The sequence below is a fragment of the Cyprinodon variegatus genome, unplaced genomic scaffold, assembly GCF_000732505.1.
Source record: "Cyprinodon variegatus isolate N-32 unplaced genomic scaffold, C_variegatus-1.0 Scaffold1047, whole genome shotgun sequence".
Taxonomy (NCBI): Eukaryota; Metazoa; Chordata; class Actinopteri; order Cyprinodontiformes; family Cyprinodontidae; genus Cyprinodon; species Cyprinodon variegatus.
Window position 1 is genome coordinate 130775 of NW_015151500.1, and position 21347 is coordinate 152121.

The 21347-nt window shown below is 35.3% G+C and overlaps 1 protein-coding gene across 1 annotated transcript in view; it reads left to right on the forward strand.

The window, feature by feature from the left end:
- Positions 1-21347, forward strand: part of sema3g (sema domain, immunoglobulin domain (Ig), short basic domain, secreted, (semaphorin) 3G) — a 74158-nt gene that overhangs the window by 17267 nt on the left and 35544 nt on the right. The window contains exons 2-3 of the mRNA XM_015399798.1: positions 8413-8573; positions 15891-15950. Of these exons, the coding sequence (XP_015255284.1) occupies positions 8413-8573; positions 15891-15950 (221 nt within the window). The remainder of the gene's footprint in view (positions 1-8412; positions 8574-15890; positions 15951-21347) is intronic.

The following is a 21347-nucleotide window of genomic DNA, read 5'->3' on the forward strand; positions in this document are numbered from 1 at the left end:
AAGTCATTAAAGATGTTTTTTTAGATTGTGGGTTTGATGGCATTTAAATAAATTTAAACACAGCTTATAAAATTGGACTTTTTGGACTTGAAAATGGCTCATTAGTCCTTTTGTAGATGACTTCAAGTTTCCTCTCTTAAAGAGCAAAATATAATCTCACACCCAAACCCAACTACAGTATTATGATTGGAATTTGATTTATGCCTTTGTTAATAATTCCATAAAGTGTTCAGTCTTTGAAATAATTTTGTTTTTCTAGACCTACTTGAAAGTAATTACCCAATCGCACAGCACAACCATGCAAGGAATAACTGAAATTCAGAAATGAACCACAAAACCCCACAAAACACACAGTAGATACTGGAACATGAGCTGATTTGATAATGCTGAAAGTGGGCAACATAAGAAGCCAGAGCCAGTAAGAAATTGCAGTTCTCTGCAGGAACTGCAAGGAAGATCATTGGGCATATCATTCCGGCGCTGTGAGTCCCGAGCCCGTAACATTATAAATGACCCCAAACATCCCCACCATGGACTGCTGTCCCTGCTGCCCTCTGAGAAGAGACTTCGAAGCATCCGATGCAGGTCCAGCAGATTCTAAAACAGCTTCTTCCCCACTCCCATTAGACTGCTGAATGTTGTATAAATTAGGTTAAAAAAAAGAAAAAAAATGCGCTAAATGTTAAATCATATGCCAGCCTAATGTTTACATTTGATCACCATGTTTGAATTTTATCACTGCTGCACTTAAGAAATGGAAATGTCTTGGAAGCTGTACTAAAAGAAATTACATTTTATTTTGTTTACACTATGTGTGTACAAAATGACAACAAAGTCTATCTAAATCTAAGTCTAAGTCTAAATGTGCAAATGGCAAAATATAGGCAGGAGTTGCCCTTTCTGGAAACAAAGGTATCATTTGGGTTTACAGGAAAGGGTGGTTGGAAAATTTCCAAACATTTGCCAGTAACACATTTAGTCAGTTTTTGAAATTACTAACAATAGCTATGAAGAGGAAGAGCAGAGGTCAGGTTAATACATGTAAAACAAAGGATTTTTAGCTATTGCCTGGAAATGAAAGAACAATCCACCCTTTGAATCCTGGAAGACTCAAACTGTTCAACATTGGTCAAATTTTACAATGAATGATAGCAGCACACACACACAAACTTCCTCATTTTAAATAGGAAACAATTAAATATGTGCTTTATTTGGATGAATTACACTGCTTAAAGGTTTTTTTTTCTAATCTATTAAACTATTATTATCCTGAAATGTGTATGTTGTGGTAATCAGGTGCATAAAAAGTGTGCAGTCTTCTATTACTCTTAGTGTTCCAGCTGTTTCCTAAATGTGAGTTTCCCTCTACCCAGAGAAATGCATTGAAGCTCTACTCAACAGCTGAGGGCCAATACATCACAACAGGTGGGGAAGGGTACCAAGGTTTTGAATATCTGAGGGACTTTCCCCTTACATCCACATTTAATGACTTTAGAAACTTTATAGCAGACTTTTAGTGATCATGTTTGTTCAATTTAGTTTTGAGGATTTATATCCTATTGAATAAGAATTGTAAATAGATATCTTAGCATAAGAAAAACCTCATATTGGCAGCATTGGGTGTTTCCTGGCCCATCATATTCAAATGTCATCCAAACTATAGAAACCCAGCCAGGGTAAGAAAACAACTGACTCTGCATGCAGTTTAAAGTCAGCGGGGACCCTAAACTGCATGTTTTTGGAGTGTCAGAACAAATCCTAACAGTGCTGGGACACCTACACAGAGTGAAGAGTTTACAAGAAGAAGGGATGAAAGAAACACAGCTGTGGATAAGAGTTTCCAGAGAAAATATTTTAAACTCATGTGGAAGAAAACTCAAATGTTTATTAAAGTAATTTTCCTCACAACCAAATTTTTTTTCTAATCCTATTTCAGCAGTTTGATTACATTTTACTGTTCTTTGCGTAATGGAGAGCTCATGTAAGCCCCCACATCAAAGGAAAACCACAAGCCACAAAAGTGAATAAGATGTCCACATGTCCCTCTGCCAGATCTGACAGGCATCTCAACATGGCGGGCTGACTAAGCAGAACACTGAATAAATGATTGCATAAACATCTCCGCAGATCTCGCAGCGGGGAGATGCAAGGGCTTAGGTTAGACACAGTGAAACCAGATGCTGCCTCGCCTGTCGCTTTGGTTTGGCACGTCTGCTGTTTGTGGCAGCAGCGTCGGCTCACTGCCGGTGGGGAAGTGATACACATTGAAGGCAGATGTTTTACCTTGGATGCTGTCAGAGCTTTGCAGCTCTATATGGTGTGCAGGCACTAGATTGTAAAAAAGACAAAAAAGGAAAAGAGATCAGGTTGCAAAGGGGAGAGAGTCAGGAAGACAGATAGACAGACAGGAGAGATGAAACTGCAGATACGGTATTCAAAAAAGTCCTTCAAGAGGAGAGAAATAATAAGACAGGACATGAAAGATGAATTTACAGAGCATGGAGGAAAATAGAAAAAAGGAACTGATTGAAGAAGGAGAGGTGCAGATGGAAAGTCAACAGGGGAGGAGAAAGAGGTTAGACTCTGGTGTGACTTTTAAGCCGTGAATTGCTGGAGTGATAACAAGCCACACATGGAAGCTGTTAGCTCACCTTTCCTCCTCTGTTTGGCATTTTAGTTTCTTTGTGTAATGTACTCTAAGGTGCTTACATTTTTGCTCTGGTTAGAGACGGACATGTATATATCAGTGAGTGATTAATGAGGTTTAAAGATGGAGCGGAAGAGAAGTAGACATCAAACACGTCTCTGCTTATGCATCCAAATGAGTTTAGGATAAATACTACAACACATGAAGGTTATAAAGCAGGATTCTTTTTTCCTCAGAACACTTTCTCCTTTAATGGGTAAAAAGAGAAGAAACTAGATATTTCAAGAAAGTTGAAAAACATACTGTATTGATCAAATACTTGTACAGATCCATTTAGGAAAAAACAAAAATGGGATTCTGCTTTAAAGTTTGCTCGTGCCCCCAGGATTAAATTGTCAAGAAAATGTCCCCTTAATATCCTATAATCATCCTGCTGTAAGTGTAAAGTCAAACCACAAGATCAACCAACGTAGGCTTTTTATATTACTGCTCTTACATGGAGCACAAATTGTCCATCAATCTTCTGGGAAAAAAAAAAATGTCTTTCATTTTTTCTTAAAGTAATTGCTTTTGTTCTTTAATTGAAAAAGAAGTTGAGAAAATTTGCCAATGGAACAAGACAATTTACATTTAAAATAAGAAAAAACTATTACATTGTATTTTATTTAGTGCATATTATCTAATTATGTTATTTTATTAGTAAAAATACTAATTCCATAGACAAATCATCCTATTAACCCAATCAAATTAAGGGTAAATACACTTGATTTAAGAAATGCTGACTTATTTCTAGATTGTTTTTGCAGTATTGACTCTTTTTAAAATGTGCAAAAAAGAAAACTAATAAGTATTAGCACTTGGCAGATAAACTGAGTTATTTTTTTACTATAGGTTTCTTAAAACTAACATTTGAGTTATTGCATTACATTAAAAAGTCTGCTACAGGAAAGCATTTCAGATAACATAAGCTGCTGAGTAGCGATCCAAAATAGCCAGCACAAAGATAGATGGAAAATGTTGCTATATCTGAGGTAATCGTATATATTTCCCAAGAACAGAGAAAGATTATGGATCCAAGTCATTAAACTGCCAACGGAAATACTGTCTTCATGTCGTAAAATACTAAACTTTATGCTGTGTCCTATAAATTATCCTCTTTTCTATGTGGTCCCTTTGTGTATGATCACTCCAGACACTTTTACGATTTTCCATTAGTCTGTAAAAGTACTCTGAAGTCTTATCTTGATACTTGGACATAAACAAAGATTGGTATTATGAAAGTACACGGTAATTTTTTAACAATATGTTAGCAAATGTATTCCTATAATTAATATCATCCATTTCCGTCACGCTTATCCCAGACGGGGTTGTAAGGGATGCTAGTGTCCAGCTTCATGCGGACAGGTCGCCAGTCCATCGCAGGCCAACACAGAGACAAACAGGACAAACAACCATTCACACACACTCTCACACCTAAGGAGAATTTAGAGAAGCCAATTAACCTAACAGTCATGTTTTTGGACTGTGGGAGGAAGTCGGAGTACCCAGAGAGAACCCAGTGCTATCCACTGCCCCACTGAGCAGCCTATAACATTACTCTTTATGTGATACAATATAAGAATATAAGCACTACAAGCGCTGTTTAAAATAAAATCAATGTCAGAAACACATTTTCATCATCTGAGGTAAAGCACGATGACATGTGGTCGATGTTTTGTGATGAATCTTTTACACTGCGGTCTTTTCTGGATTCTTCTTTATCTTCTCTCAGCTCATTATTTTCTGACTCTGCTGCATCTAATGACCACATTTCCTTCCTTTTCTTTCTAACTTTCCTGTTCTTGCTTTAACTTATTTTTCTCCCCACTGTGAAAATCCCTGTTGCCTCCCTGCTTCCTTTTCCCTCATTATTGTGTCGCCACAAGCTTTAATGTTCTACCTCTGAAGTCTTCCTCCCACTGTTGACTAATAACGGTGTTTTTGTAGAAATAATTATAACGCCTCACGGTTTTGAAGCATTACATAAGACTATATATATATATATATATATATATATATATATATATATATATATATATATATATATATATATTTTTTACCAATGTTTCTGAATCATAGTGGTCTTTAATTTAATGGTTTGAGGGAAATGTATCAGAGAAACAGCTTATATGTTTTTAAATACTAAAAATTTTTTTTCACAACACTGCAGTAAGCTCTTTGTTATGGTTAATGAGGAGGTTTTATAAGCTAATCTGCTATTTTTCTATATGATCTATTATATAATATGGTACATTTTTTACAAAATTCCAGGTGTACTGTCTACCTAAAACCATATTTTATTTTTTTTCAACATAAGAGATTTAAACCATCTCATTTTTGAACAGTTACACTGATTTCAAAACTATTTATAATTCCTAAAGTTTCTCACATCTCTTTACATTAGAATCACATATAAAAATGTATTTGCTTACTTTCACTTAACAACATGGTTGTACTGTTTTGGAGTCTTAAATAAAACTATTGAAATACAAGAAAGTGGCTGTAATGTTACAGTTTCTTAAAAAGTTCAAGGTTCAAATAAAAAGAAAAATGCTTTTTCACAATAATTTCTTTGTTGTATCAGTGATCCTTGGCATTGATGGTTTTAACATTAGAGTTCGGTATGCGGACAGCTGAAAATCTTGGCATAATATGTCTCCCAATACCAAGCAGCTTTTGGCTAAGGGAGCATGATGGTGTTGGATGGTCTCTTCCTGCCTAAGAAAACAGGGATTGTTATTATAAGAAGCAATCCCCTTGTTGAGTGATTTAAAGTTTTATTCTTTAGTGGCAATACCTCTATATCCTAAAACTGATCTTCAATCCTTGATATGTTAATGGTTGCCCCAACAGAACAGTTTATCAGAGATTACCACTAGAAGCTAAGAGGTTAGAGGACGCAGCAGCCTGTCTGCAGTCATGATCTAAAACACATTAAAGATTTAGATCAAGGTAACTATGCTGTGAATAGACAGACGAATACAACCTAATACTTTGTGTCTAATGCTTTTTGACAAATTAATGAGATGCCATCCCCAAACAGTGTGGGACTGGGCTTAGAAGGAGGCTTCAGGCTGTCTTGGTTGTGCCTGGTTATTCGGTGCAATTTTCCATCCCTGTTGGTAAAATTAATAAACTGTTGAATGCCAAAAAAAAATGTGTGTCTTCAAACTTCTTCCAATGCAATAAATGAAAAAAGCAAGAATTAATGGCAGAGAAAGCCGTTTGGCACTGGGGGAGACTGGTAATGTTTTCTTGGGAGTGGCACATATACTCGGCTCTGCCACTCTACAGTTAAATACGTTTTTCTCACAAATGCGGCCTCATTTCAAGGAAAATAAACAGTCTTTATAGCTGTAATAGATTCGTTGCCATGCAGAAATACAACAAAGAAAATTTGGCCAAACACAATTTCCCTCCCTCTTTGTGCTTGGTTTGCTTTTACAAGGCCCTGTATACCAGCATTTTCCTCCTGATATCTGGCAGTGGCTGAAGACAATCCCATGTGAGGCTTTTTGTTGAGAGGTACACAGTAGGTCGCTAATACAATAAATGAATGGTTCTAAAACAAGCAAATTGACGGGAAACAAATAAATGAAATAATATTATCTTGCTGCCCAAGTGGGACATTTCTGGCCCCGTTTGGAAGCTCATGAGTGTGAGAAAGTGAGATCTCTTATAAAAACAGATCCAGTGTTTGTCTGTAAAGCCACAGTGATGGACAAGGTGTGACGGGGTCTTCCAGCTTCACTCTTTCAATACGGCTCACCAAGTGCAGAGTGACTCAAGCCCCATTTTCACCATCCTTGTGTTTGCATGAGTGTGTTAGCAAGGGTGTATTGGGTTGAAAGAGAGGGAGTGTGACAGATAAGTGATGAGGGATGAACAGAAAGGTGATTCTGACCCCCATCTACATCAGCGGGGCTTTGACAGTTAGATGACATTTTGTCACAAGATTTTTTTTTTTTTTTTGCCCACATCTTCATGTTGACAGATAAAGAAAGAGTCAACTTAAAGAGTAGAAGCAGGATAAGCTTGTGTCAAGCAGTGGTTGTTAGATGATAAGAGAAGACCCCTGCGTCTATCTGAACTTAAAGTCATGTCAACTTTACCACAACTGCAGAGCTGTAAAGTCAACCTTTTGACTCCTGAACTGCTTCTTAAAGAAAATATGTTGTCTTCATACTTTTAATTGCACACATGACAGTTTTTTCTTTCAATTTCACATCTACTTTATTTGTCATTAAAAATGTGTATGTTGAATATTTTTCTCCTCTAGGTTTTTGCCTCATGTCTTCACTAAAAGGAAACTTTCACAGTGTGACTTAAGGTGGTACAGGCTAGTTTAACCTCCCTATAGACTTCATTAGATTTGAGTTTTCCCTTCTGACCTTAACTGTGAAGAAACTGAGGATGAGTTACGATCAAGTAAATTTCACTGATAGTTGATGATCCTTGTGCCTCACTATGCTGAAGCAATTCTCTAATTCAGATGCTGATTTTTGTGTCCTGTATTCCTTTAGCATTTTCTAGGAAGAAACTAAAGAGATGTCATTTGCAAACACACAAGGTAGCAAACAAAATATTTTACCTTAAATTAGACCTAGTAATGTTTCCTTTTGTGAAGTTTAGATTAAACAATAGTGGAAATGCTGAATTAATAGCTACTGTTACATTTACTGTGGGTATAAGTGTGACTAAAGAGAGAGTTTGTGCTTGGTTTTGGTGTTAGATTTTTTTTCTCATCTGCTCTCTATAAACCTGTTAGTCATTAGGGTCGCTGTACCACTCAAAATGTATTTAGATTTACTAAGTAACATTGGAAACCACATATCAAGCGTCAGTCATTTCTGTTTCATTTCAACAGAAATTAAATAGCCTTGTCTGTATATCGCTTTCTCACTTTATTAGTTGGACAGAAAGTCGGATAAAACAAGAAACAATAGCATGTTTGACTAAAATGCTTGATCATTAAGGAATAAAAAAAGAGCCACTCTAAATGCTTTTTAGAGGGAAAATTTTCCTCTTATTGTTTATTAGTGTGTACTGTAGATAAGACCATATTGAATGTCAGAGGCCTGTTTGTTTTAGCTTTCCTCCAGACTGGTTTGACCAAATAGATTACTGGTTTGTTAATGCCCTAAGAACTGGAAGATTATTTGGTTATTTGTATTCTACACAGATGGAAGGCATTAATGTAAAACAAATAGATTTGTGGTAAAGGGATCCTGGTTTAGTGACACTAAGTGTGTCATTTGTATAGTTCAACAGAAGCAATCCCTATAATATCACAATTGACCTGCTGGGTTTGAGTAAATAACCATAGTAGCTGTATGTTTAGTGTCAAAACAAATCCCCATTGTAGATATTTAGGCAGATTAAAAAAATTGGCAGACATTTAATAAAACCCAAGGAAACCCATAAGATAGGAGCTCATATGAATTGAGCATATGGAAATTATTTTAGAGCTTGATATTTAACTTCTTAACCTCAAACTAAATGCATTATATGCTGAACTAATTATTTAGATAATTGCATCCATGTTTCCCTGCAAATGCTGAGAGCCTGCTTGTGTCCAAATACTGTGAGGAGAACATAAAAGGAGAATTTATTTCAAGAGAAAAACGTTTGTGATTAAATGTGTCTGTTTGTCAATGTCAACAATAGCAAAACAAAGCATGCTGCTTTAATTGCCGTTAACCGTTTGTGCTTTATTCTTTCTGCAGACCTGCTGTCCACCAACAGGTCCTCCCTCTTCAGTGGCCATGATGGCCAACTGTCTCTCAGCGCTGTCTTTCTTGATGAGTACCGAGATCGGCTCTTCCTGGGGGGTAAAGATGTCCTTTACTCTCTCCTACTGAGTCCCATCAGCACTGAATCCAAAGAGGTACGTTTTGATAAACAGTTAGTGTTGAAAGTATTTTTATCCAAAGCAAGTTTTCTGCTGCAATTAGTGCTGTACATTGTATTGTATACTTTCACTACACATTAAGTCGCATATTTATACAACTTCCAGTCATTCTGCAACTGGTCCCAATCTGAAGAATGATGATATATTACTAATGAGGCACTGTGGGTTTAGATTTTTTTCCAGTATTCTTCATCTATACAGAACATCTGTTTAAGTGTACTCTGCTATAAATCATGCATAAATAGGGAGTCGGGGTCAAACGTGAGTAGACGTATCATTTTATATCAGTGCTCTTGCATCATGGGTGAAATGTGGAAAATATTAAGCACAAGTCATTTAAAGATCATATTTCAGCAAACAGAAAAGGATGACAGAATAGCAGATTTATTAAATACATTTAGAAATGTCCACCAATCCCTCCTTTAGTATCAACCTATACTACCTGTACTTTAGTTGGTTTTGGTCTGTGAAGAGTTGCTTTCTACTCAATTTAATGTCAAATTCGCTGTCTCTTTTTTTTAGCCAAAACATTTGTATCTTTCTAAATACAGAAAATCTGTAAAGATGGACCTTCTCATAAATCATTTCAGTTAAAAATTTTAAAAATTAAAACACATGAAATATAAACTTTAAAGCAGATCTTTTGTTAAAGACAGAAAAGAGAGAGAAAAAGTTTTATTTGAAATACTTATTACATATTACATTATTTGTATCTAAAGAAGACGTCATTAGGTTAGTCCTAAAGGCTGTCTGCCCTCTAATTCATCTCTCAGACTCCTTTTAGAGGGAATTCTCCGATAACGGCAAATACTTATGTTTGTTTTAGAGCCAAGGCTAGAACACATTGGATCTGTTTATGTATCAGTTCAAAAAAGTGAGTTGTATGACGTCTGTAGCAATCCAAACACATTAAAATGAATGGAACCTGACAGGCTGCTTGTGATTCTCTGCAAGAGTATCTTAGAAGCTCAGACCTGGTCTTTCTACAAAGCAAGTTACATGTTAAATTTCTAGCTTTCTGACCCTTATGTATGAACACTCTCGGGAGACAAGAGAATTTTTTCAAGTTATATTTCAAAATCGACTTCTGGAGCTTCTAACTCTGCAACAATGATATCATTTCACCAAAATCCTGCCAGAAAGGATATTTCTGATTGATTTCTGCATGTCCAGGTAATCATCCTGAATTCTGCTCTGCCTGTCTTGGGAAAGTGAGAGAACTGTCTTACATAAAACAGCAATCACAGCTCAGTGTACAACAGTAATCTATCCCCTCCAGGAAGCACATATATTTATCACGCCTCACCTGCCCAGTAAGCAACAACAGTTTTTCCAATCTGCAAGGCAAAGCACCTCACATTACAGATAATATCTACTCATAGTTGTGATGAAGTGGATTTTTTACCACCTAATCTGCACAGTGACAGCTACTGCTCTTTTTAAGCTAATGTCTAAGTCGCATGAATTCATTTTCCAGCTGAGTCTGACTTTTTTCAGCTTTCTTAAAGAGGAGCTTAATCACGTGAAGTGGCGCAACACTGATATAGTAGTGGGTCTTAGGCAACATGATGAGATGGGTGATACTCATAAGGGGAGAGCTGGCATTACAGCTAAGACACTGGTTCTTTTGTCAGGGTTGGAAAAAAGCACCAGAAAACACCCAATAATAAACAACCCTTCATAACAAATACATAATCCATAGTGCCAAATGCAATATTTCATCACATAGATGTCTACACTGTGGTTGACTTTAAAAAGTCTTAAAAAGCATGATATAGAACCTTAAAAGATGTACTTAAACCTTAAAAGAAGAACTAGATGATTTCACAGCAGGAGGACAGTATACATGGAGACATGGAGCAATTTCCATTAGACAGCGGAGTGATAAAGATATGGTATGTTGCAGGGTGGACAGGTCAGGTTCAGAGGAGGTTGTGGATGGGGAAGAGGAGCAGGTACTGTAGGTTTGGAAATTAAACAAGAAAATCAAGTTTAGTACAGATGGAGGATCCAGAATGAGCTTTATTGAGGTAACCCCAGAATGGCAAAAATAGTAAAGTATCCAGCACCTCTTATACTGCTGATGATTTGCAGGTATTCAGTAACACACCTGCTGGCTCCACCATCTGAAGCAAGACCTGTAGCACCATCTCTCAATGGCAACCTTATGTGGTTTCTGAAGCTCCAAACACATAGAAAAAACAAAAGAGATAAAAAAAAAACAAATTAAACTCCTAATATCAGTACTGACAAATGTACAAAAAGCAGAAAAAGCTTATGCATGATTCACTACTTAAAGTCTAGAAATGATCTTGGTATCATTTACTAGAAAAGTAGAATAAGTCAGAAACCTTAATGGAAATGTTTATGTTACAGAGTTCACTTTCTTCACAGTAAAACATATACACAAGGGTATTTGATATATAATATCTTTGGATATTGTAGTAAAACTAAAGTGTTCATTGTTGCTTTCCTGGCTTTTAATTAGGATTAGCTGTCACAGATGTCTTATATGTTTCTTCACATTCAGACCACATGTTTATTTTGCCAAGTGTTTGGTTACATGTACTGAACAGGGGGAGCTCATCTACCTTGGTGACTCTGGTGATGGCATGTGTTCTGGCTCACTTAACGTTGCTGAACCCAACAGGAATCCTTTTAGCATGAAAGGAATACAGTGTTAGAACTGATGTGTTTATAAAAACGGAGGGTGTGATGAAAGTGAAAATATCTCCTTGGAGGGCACGTATCTTGTTCTTTAAATGAGTTTTGATGGTGTTGGTCATACAGTGCAATTTTTTAACCGAACTGAATCTTCCCGCTGTTGCACATTTGTTCATTATAGCCTTAATACACAAAGCCAAATGTTGTGTACTTTTGTTCCAACTTTTGCAAGATAAAACAAACAAAAAAAAAAAAAAAACATTATTTATGCCTTTTATGTGATAAAGTTTATGCTTAAATTTAATATGGAGTTCATCAAACCTCTGGCAATTCTCATGGCTGTGAACTAAGAATAATAAAGTATTGAGTATTATAAGTTTCTGAATCTACTGATGTTTTTTTACAATAATTTATTTACAGCTAAAGATTAAAGTGAAAGGACAGTTTGTTTTCGTGACTTGTTTGTCTCCCATCCAGGAAAGACGTCAGTAGATTAAAAGGATTATCTTTGAAAGTTTAAAGAAAGATTAGAAATCAAACAGTGTGTTTTGGAGCCACAGGGACAGTTTGATGAATGACATCAACAGCAGGTGGAAGTTTGGCTGTACTTCCTATTTCGTGCAAACTGAGAAATGTAGACAATGGATGGAAAATTGCAACACACGTAGTTAGGTCCCTGGGACCTTAATAGGCGTAGGGTGGATTTTAACAGTATATTAGTCTAAGTAAAATGTGCCAACTCAGAGTTTATAGTGAGCCATCAAGACAGACAATTCTATGAATTATTCAGCATCATACTCAATACAGATCTTTAGAGATTTGACCCATTTGGATGACACCTCATTTTTGACTTAATTTCAGCTTAGTTCACATTTCACATTATTGTTTCTGAAGGCTCTTCATGACTGGAAGAAAATCAGCAGATCAGATGTCTAAGAAGTCATGGCATCATTAAGTAAAAAGATGAGGCTGTCTTAAAAAAAAAAGACCAACCACAATCATATTTCATTTTCTCTAATATGATTACGAATTAAAAAATTTTCAATTTTCAATACAGACATTGAGTAGCAGAATGTATTTGCTGAAAAATGTTTTTTTCCCCCCATTTTCTTAGATCATAAAGTATTGTTTATATATATATATAAATAAATATATAAAGTATTGTTTATATATATATATATATATATATATATATATATATATATATATATATATATACATGTATAGAGAGAGAGAGAGGGAGAGAGATAAATAATATATATAGAATATAGAAATATATGTATATAATATATTACATATATATTAAATATATGTAATATATATAGAAATAAATGCTACCCCTCTTTTTTAGTTTTTTTTTCTTCTTAGGAATACTGAATAAGAAGTCTGCAATGGGGGATCTTTGTGGTTCAGACCGGCCAAGTTATGCTGAAATGGATCAAAACCAAAACCATTTTGCAGACGATCAACAAGATTTTGAAATTCTGTGTTGGTCAGGGCTCATGCAGCAATATTTTGGATTACAGTAACAGGAGCCTTCTGGATGAGACCTGTACAGCCAATAGAACCTAATTTCAGGATCTTACTGATAATTTTAAAATTGGCCTTGTTTTAAGGTTGGTATGGTTATAGGCTGGTGAGATTTAGATAAGACTTTCTGTTTATATTAAATTTGGTTTGGAACTCATAATACCGTTCCTTGCTTTGATCTTTTTTTTTTTTTCCATCTCATTCAACTTTCCAAAAGTATCTATTTCTATCTATACTGCTTTAGACTGCATTTTAAACCCCAGGAGACAGTTCAAACAGCTGTGATAAAGTTCAGAAATACTCAGGCTCTAGGAAATAATGAATTACTGGACATGTGAAGCTTTTACCTGAACCAACACCCGGAGGCCTGTTGGGTTTTCCATTATGATTTATTTTTTTTTAATATTTTTTTGATTAAACTTTAACTATAATGTCTCAGAAAGTAGGATGCAGAATTTAGACAAGACTTAAATTACTTAAAAAGCGTTTACTCAAAATAGTGACTGAACGGATCTGAACATAGGTTAAAGACTACGATAATCTGATGGAGGATGATTATGAACGCGTGAGTCACTAACCTGGTTTGACAGTCCGTGCCTAAAGAACAAGGATGATTCCAGCCGGTCGGCTGATTAGACACAGTGGATGTTGGCAAAGAGTTCCAGATGTGGACGTCTAGAAGGCTGCAGACCTGACAGGAGATCAGGGCCCCGAGCAGACGAAGGAAGGCAGGATCATCCACAGGGCAAAGTCAAGAGGCAGATCCAGGTTCAGTCCACAGAAGAATCCAACAGGAGTCCTAAGACAGGCCAGGCAAACAGATCTGACAGGGGCAGGTTGGCTCAAAGGTCCAAATACAGAAATGGATCTGGATCAGGCTATCGGAACGCTATAGAAATGCTGGAGAACTCTCAACACCCAGGGCTCAATAATATTCTGGCACTGATGGCTGGGACCAGGGAGTTTAAATAGAAGGAGGAGCAGGTGGATCAGATGAGCAGTGATAAGAAACAGTGCAGAGCTACACAGGTAAATGAAGTGGGCAATCAAGCCAGCCATCCACGCCAAAATCATGACATTATTCCAAAGTAAAGTGTAATTTATAAGTCAATTCTCTTAAGACACCCCCCCATGGAGGATAAAAAGTGCCAAAATTAAATAAGTAAATACAGCATTAAATAAATAATTAAATGAGTCAATAATTAATTAAATGTGGAATTAAATAAATAAATGTGTCATTCATTAATTAAAACCACGTCACTAATATAAAGTGCCACAATTAAATAAATAAATACAGCGATAAACAATTAATTAAATGTGTAATTCATTAAAAAAATAAGGAATTAAATATATAAATGTGTCATTAATTTAATAAAATACGTATTCATTTTATAAAAAAAATATATATATAATTATTTCAGTGTGCATTTAATTATTTCATGGTCCTGTGTCGCAGTGCATCGAAACCATTAAAAGAATCTGTCAAACTCACCCATCAAAGTTAGGGGGCGGGGTTAACGCGAATCGAGTTGCCACCTACTGTATCAGAGTATGTTCACAACCTGTGGATCACAGTCTCTGTAATCGATTTGCTTCGCCTTAATGTGCAGGGTGACCAATCAGGTGTTAGATAACCGCCCCCTAACTTTGAAAGCTTTCTTTATTATTTGATAAGTGATGACATACCAGCTCTTGTATCTTTTCTGGCAAAATTGATGAGCAACTTTTTGCACTGGATATTATCCTTGTAGTTGATTAAGGAGCCACCAGTTGGCCTGGGCTTAATGGGTAGTCTATTTCATCTAAAATCAATGAAATGGAGACAAAAAAAGAAAATTTGTTAAGACTTAAAAATTCTGTTGTTAAATTGATTAGGTTAATACTGTTACTTCTTTTCAATTGTCAAATAATTAATGTTTATGAGACAAAGTACGAAATCAGACGCAGGTTTATATAATTTTTTGTGGCTTTTTTTCAAGCTATCTTATCTGCAAAAGCCAACCAGGAGGATTTTTATGATTTCGAAGTTTATGTTAGATGATATACAGTGTGCCTCACAGGTTTTTACTGCTGACATGAAGTCCATCTGATTGGTACAAGGAGGGAATGTGGTTCAGCTTTAAAGCCAACAAGGCACTTTACTGCTTCTGATTCATCCTCACTCTGTCTATATAGCTGCAGCATGGGCCCTAAACACATGCACATGTTCTCCATGCACATTCTGAACTCAGTGAGTCAAACTGATGCAAGTCTGGATCATTTGTTTTTTAGTTGCTTTCATCTCAGCTAGCCAAAACAAAGACAGTTTCCTACTGGACCAGAAAAATGCTTATTGTCTTTAGAAGGCAGCACAAAGCAACAGTTTAACCAACATCACTGAAGTTCAACAGAGGCAGGCTTGGACTTCCTTTTTCAGAAACAGCAGGAATTCATATAGCGTACAGAAAGCAGTGGAAAAACTAGTCTCATGGTCTGGGGTACAGTTTTCATTGCACGCTTACTGATCCAACAGATTTACTCATTCTTGCCCTTTGACAGACAATCTTGGACCTTTGCAGTGGGAACTCGTCTAAAAAGTTTAATTCATTTCTGTCAGTGATATCTTTGCAAAGAAAAAGTGGACTTCAGACTTTTTCACAGACTCAGGCACATTGATATACTTCAACAGAAAAACTGTAACTGGACTTAAGATCAACAGTCTTAATGTTCTTAAGAACCCTAAGATAGGTGTAAAAAAGGAACAGAATATAATAAGCCTATGAAAACCTTAATTGCTTCCTCTGAAATAACAGAGTTTCAAGCCCAAAAAGTCTTTTTTAAGGCATTTTCAAAAAATATTTTAGGGTTAACCATGGCTAAAGATAGAAATACCATGTTTAGAATTTTAGCTTTTCCATTGTAGGATTTGCTTTTTGTTGATTAAATATCTGTTATTTATAATATGCTTTAAATTGCTACTAATGTATCTGATGTAAACTTTATGGATTGTGGCTGATATCTAATGACACTAAGGCTGAATAAGTGTTTGTCTTGTTAAGCTGCATTAGTCCCTTTTTTTCTTATATTCTCTCTTCTGTCTTTGTTTGTCTTCCTTCACAGATCTACTGGCCTCCATTACCAGGAAACAGAGAAGACTGTATTCAAACAGGGAAGGAACAGGTGAGCATATAAGAGATCTATACATATTTTTTAACAAGTTTTTCAAAATATTACAGCTTATAAAATTATAGATAAACTTAAAGCTTATATATTTGATCATGTTACAATGCTTAAATGCTTTTTATGGGGATTTTATGTGAAAGACCAACAGAAACTATCATGTTTATTTTGGAATGCAATAAAATGTAGATATTCTTTTATTTAGTTCATTATTTATATCTGTTAATTGTAAATCCTTTTGCACAATTTTTAAATAGTGTTTCTTGTTTCCTACTGAGTCCTTGTGTCTCCCTTTATAATCTATCTGTCTTCCAAATAATGGACTCTTTCTTTGCATAACTGTCAAAAGCAATACAACGGTTTCTCTGATTTTTCTAGCCTAAGTGATCCAACCTCTAAACTCCCCTCTAAAGGAGCAACTATACTTTAAAAAAGCTTGTAAAATCGAGAAAGCATTCTGAAAGCTTATCAGCTGATCTTTGGTTTTCCATTGTATGCAGTTTTCCGGTTTCTTCAAGTAACTCGAGAATGCATTGTCAATTGTTAAAGGTTTAAACATTTGCTTTTTATTTTGTTTCCAAAAAGAAATGTAAACTATTAATTGGTGGCATTGATACTGTAAGTAGTTCTCAGTGCATTAAAAAGACAATAACCAGTTATTTTCCTACATTTCATTTATGTTTCGATGTTTGTACCTAGTCATGGTTCACTGTTTTAATGTATTAAATCTGGCCAGTGTCAATGAGTAAAAGGGGGTTAATGATACATCCAGATTAGACATCGAAAATGAAATTTTGAGAACAAAGATGTCTGTGTTGTTTTTTTGAAAGTTATCTCCACTTTTTTGATTTAACAAAGTGAAGTTGTTCAAAGACCACCCATGTTCTTCAATAATCCACTAATAAAGAACAATAATTCACATTCTAATAATGAACTACCAAACACATAAGATGATCTTTGAAATAGAATCACTCTATTAAAATCTTGTATTGGCCAGGGTCCAGATAAAGGATCCTAAATATTGCCCTCTGGCATGACTGATGCTGAACTCGATAACATTTGGATAGAGGTACAGTTCTTTGTGCCCACTGTTCAGTTAAACACTAAATGAAGCAATTTAACTATGAAATGAGGAACATATAATAAAAGGAATGGAAAAATTAGATCTTCTTTAACTCGTGAAACTAGACCAAAAAAAAGGGTTTTGACAAAAGAATCCTGAGGTTATTTTACTGTCACTTTGGAAACATAGTTCAGAAAACACCAAAAAGGTTGACAGGGTACTGCATCTGGAACAAGTTAGCCTTTGGTGTTCTCTGGGATTTACATATAAGATATATTGTATGTGTTTGAAGTGGCAGGTGTGTCTGGGGTATCATATAGCAGTTTTATTGAGTGTCTCCTAAATGATGCTCATAGGAATCATTTGGAGGAAGATGTGCAGAAGCAGAGGAGGGACGACACATTGAAGGATTTTAGCGCCTGCAGTGCTTTATCTAACTTGTGGAAGGGAAGTCAAAAGGCTGTGCATATTGATGCCCTACTGCTTTCCCTCAGAAATGCCGTTTTCTGTCAGTTGTTTGGTTTTAAACTGAGTGAAAGGATCTCACACCCGTAACACTGACAACCTCACGCAGGTCTGCATGTGTTATGGCCCATCTGTTTGCTGTGCATGTCTAAGACAGGCAGAGTTGAAAGGTGAAAGGTTTTCACCTTGTTCTGTTTAACATACATGTGTGTTTGTGTGTACATAGGCTTGATGATGTGATAAGATATTTATAGACTTAAATGGCACTGAAATTAGAAAACACTTGACTTTTAATGGTAATAGGGCATTTATGTTAAAATGTATTCCTTAGATTACAGCTGTGCCATGTGTCTTATTAAGAAAAGTCTTTTATGGAAAAAAGCAAGAAAATGCAGTTTGTATCTAAGTGAAAACCTCACAGCTGCCTCAGCCATTAATCATTGCTGAGGCAAATAAATACCAGGCAGAGGAAGAGTGAAAGAATTTGGTGACTTCACTTTAACTTGTTCTACCTTGTTCTCTCTGTTATTGTTTTCCGCTTCATCGGTTTGTATGTTACTCTTGAAAGCTGACTAAATATAAGTCAGGCTGCTATTCCTCTTTCTAGCAGAGAAAATGAGACATGTAATGCTATGCAGTGTATTGCCTCTACACAACTTTGTAATACATATGTATGGCAGGACATTAATGACAGAAATTTGTAGAAATTCTTAATCTTATCAAAGGTATATTTTTAGATACCCCATTTTCTATGCCACATTTTTGGCATGATAACAGTATAGCTGTAAGTATCCAACAGGTTCAATGATAAAGCCTAAGAACAAAAGAGCTGTTTGGTTGTATTTGAGGTTTGCTCCCTCTTTGCCAATCGTGTGTTCAAAGACTGGTTTGACTTCACTGGAGAAGGGAAAGTATATTAAGTACATTTTCTCTTTTTAAATATTTAATAGTTAAATATTGGTGATAAGTTATTTAAAAATATTTCCTGTGAAAAATAATAAAAAAATAAATAAGACTGTATACCAATGGAATTTGTGTGTTTCCCACAAGCCTATTCACCATATGCTTTACAGAGGCTTCAACCTCCCCACACATGCATAGTATGCTCTGGTGATGGGCTTTTTAAATTTCTATTTAACCTTTTATTTTACCAGAAAAGTTCCATTAAGTTTGAAAACATTAAGGGATTCCTTGGCAAGCTGTCAATGTCAGTTAGAATTATCATTATGCCAAAAATGTAGGAAAAACATGTCCGTGTGTTCATCAGTGAGAAAAACCATTTGCAAAGCCCAGGTAGTTTTATACCAACAAATAGGGCGATGTTACTGCTGCATAGGTGTTTTTTGGTGATTGTGTATATAGATGCAAATGCAATACAACTGTTGAATGTAAGTTGTTCAAATTACAGAGTCTGTATCTATACAATCTATAATACTAAAAATGGTCTGTAAATGAGATTTTTCATGAGCTGTTCACATTATTACACTATTTATCCTCAGCATTAATAGTAAAAGTTCATGAATAATTTTTTTATGTTAAAATTAGCATGTTTTCATAAATATGATAGGGGTAATTGTGGGTATTAAGAAAATGATCTCATTATATACAGAATAACCATCCTTCTTACTGGAAATGTGAACTGGCTCATTTCACTTTTAGCAGCTGTAGAAACCAAACAACTGGATGGTCCAGTTCTTCCAGCTGTGAAGCCGTTCAGGTCTCTTACCCATACATATGTTGCTTTTATGCAACTTTTAATTTGTTTTACGCTTTTTGTTAACATTAGGAATCTACATTTCTTTCCTACTTAGAATTGTTTATAGACCAAAGTACCCTCTGTCAAAAACTTGCTTTGCCCCAGCTAGTTTACTGTTCATACATCATGTCTCAGTACTTAAGCTGTCATTGGTGTTAGTTTAGTGTTATGTTGTACATGCCAAGTCCTAAAACTAAGTATTTAATTAATGACGGCAAAAGTACATTTTAGTTCCAAGAGGTGATTAAAAATGTCACCATGTTGTGGCTTAGAGCTCAACATAACATGTATATATATCTATACACAACATTATAAATTTATTTTTCTTATAATAAATAAACACATGGTTGCCCATGGCTCAGAATAAGACATTAAATCAATGCAATCTGTTGAGCCTCCTTAGGAAGATAATGATCTTTTAATGAACAACAGAATAAAAAAAAATATTGAATTACAAAGGGAGTGGACCACTTTTAATAGAGTATAAATCATATTATATAATTGGTTTGTGTATGACTAACTGTGGGACCTGATATTTATGGGAATTGTATCTATAAATAATCTAAAGGAAATTATTACATTTTCAGAATTATACAATTGTTTATTGGTCTTAGTGGTTTTATTTAGTCACATATGTGTCACACGTTTCTAAAACAAAACTGGTAAAGAATAGCAGGAAGACTGACCTAACATGTCTAGTGTTATGTTATCACACTACACCTCAGTTCACAAGCTGAACATTTTAGTAATTTGTACATTTTCCAAAGCAGTCTTTTAACTTTTTAGATTCTATATGCACATGCCTGTCAAATGTAGCTTAGTTTAATACAGGAGTCATGAATTCATACTTTTGTAGTTTTCCTTTCTTCAGCATTAGTTTTGTAATACTCTTTTAGTGTTGGTGTCAGTCAAGCTTCTACACATTGAAGGAAATGGCAGATTTTCCCTCAACGTGCGGTTTTCTATTAACCTCCATACGGTGAAGGGAACGTAATGATATATATATCCCTTGTTAAATAGTAAGCAGAAATTACCGTTTAAAAAAATAACAATAAAAAATCAAACCCAGATTGCTTTACTGTTTCTTTGAAAAGAGGCGATGAACTTTTCCGTTGTATGTTCAAGTGTGGCTAAACTTTTGAATGACTGCTGGAAACAATTCTTTCTGTTTTATGTGGTAATTAATTTACAATATTGACAATAGAATTACTCTAAGCAGTGTAAATTGTAGAGACATGGAGAACCGCTTTGACAGCATGGCACTGATCCTATTTATTTATGTTAATGAATGAGGCTGTAAAAATGCATAAAACAATATTTAACATGTAAAATTGTTCTGGTCAGGACACACTGAAGGGTTTTTGTGGGCAACATAAACAATGTTACCGTTTGCGTATATTTCTGTGCGGGAATATTTGTGGTCAGCCAATCTTTCCTAATAACCAGAGCTAAACACTAAGAACATTGTGGGCTTTTGTTTTCATCGGCTATTTATGCTGTAATTTTCAATTCTGGCAAGAAAACTTCTCCCTAAGAGTTTTAGTAATCAAACCACTTCGTTTTTTGCTGAACCACACTTCCTTTGCTGCCACCCCATCTCTAAAAGACCACACAGAATGGTAACACTCTAAATCCCAGACTAGAAGGCTGGAGACATATTTTAGCTTTTCAACTTTCATTCAACACCTTGGTCTCAAAGGTACCTAAGAACTCGAGGACAAAGCTCTCGCAGAACATAAGGCAGATTTACACATGGTGGGTTGACTCAGCTCAGCTGGACATCGTTCATCCTGTTGAAAAACACAGTGTTTGCTTTTTTTGGTGACTCAGCTTTTTTTGACATTTAATAAAACTCAACAAAAAAAATACATATTTTACATTTTAATCTTCCTGGCTGCAGTGTGAATTGTTAAAACCAGTTTTTACATGTACTCCAAAGATAATTCAGACCCCTAACCTAACACAGTATTTCCAAAAGTACAAGTATTTCTAAATCCAGCATTTTTCAATTGACAAAAAAAAAGCTAAAAACAATTAAATAAAAAGAGCAAATCTAACACATTCAACCTTCCCGGTGTCTGGTTTGGTTAATGAAGAAATAATAAATAAAGCA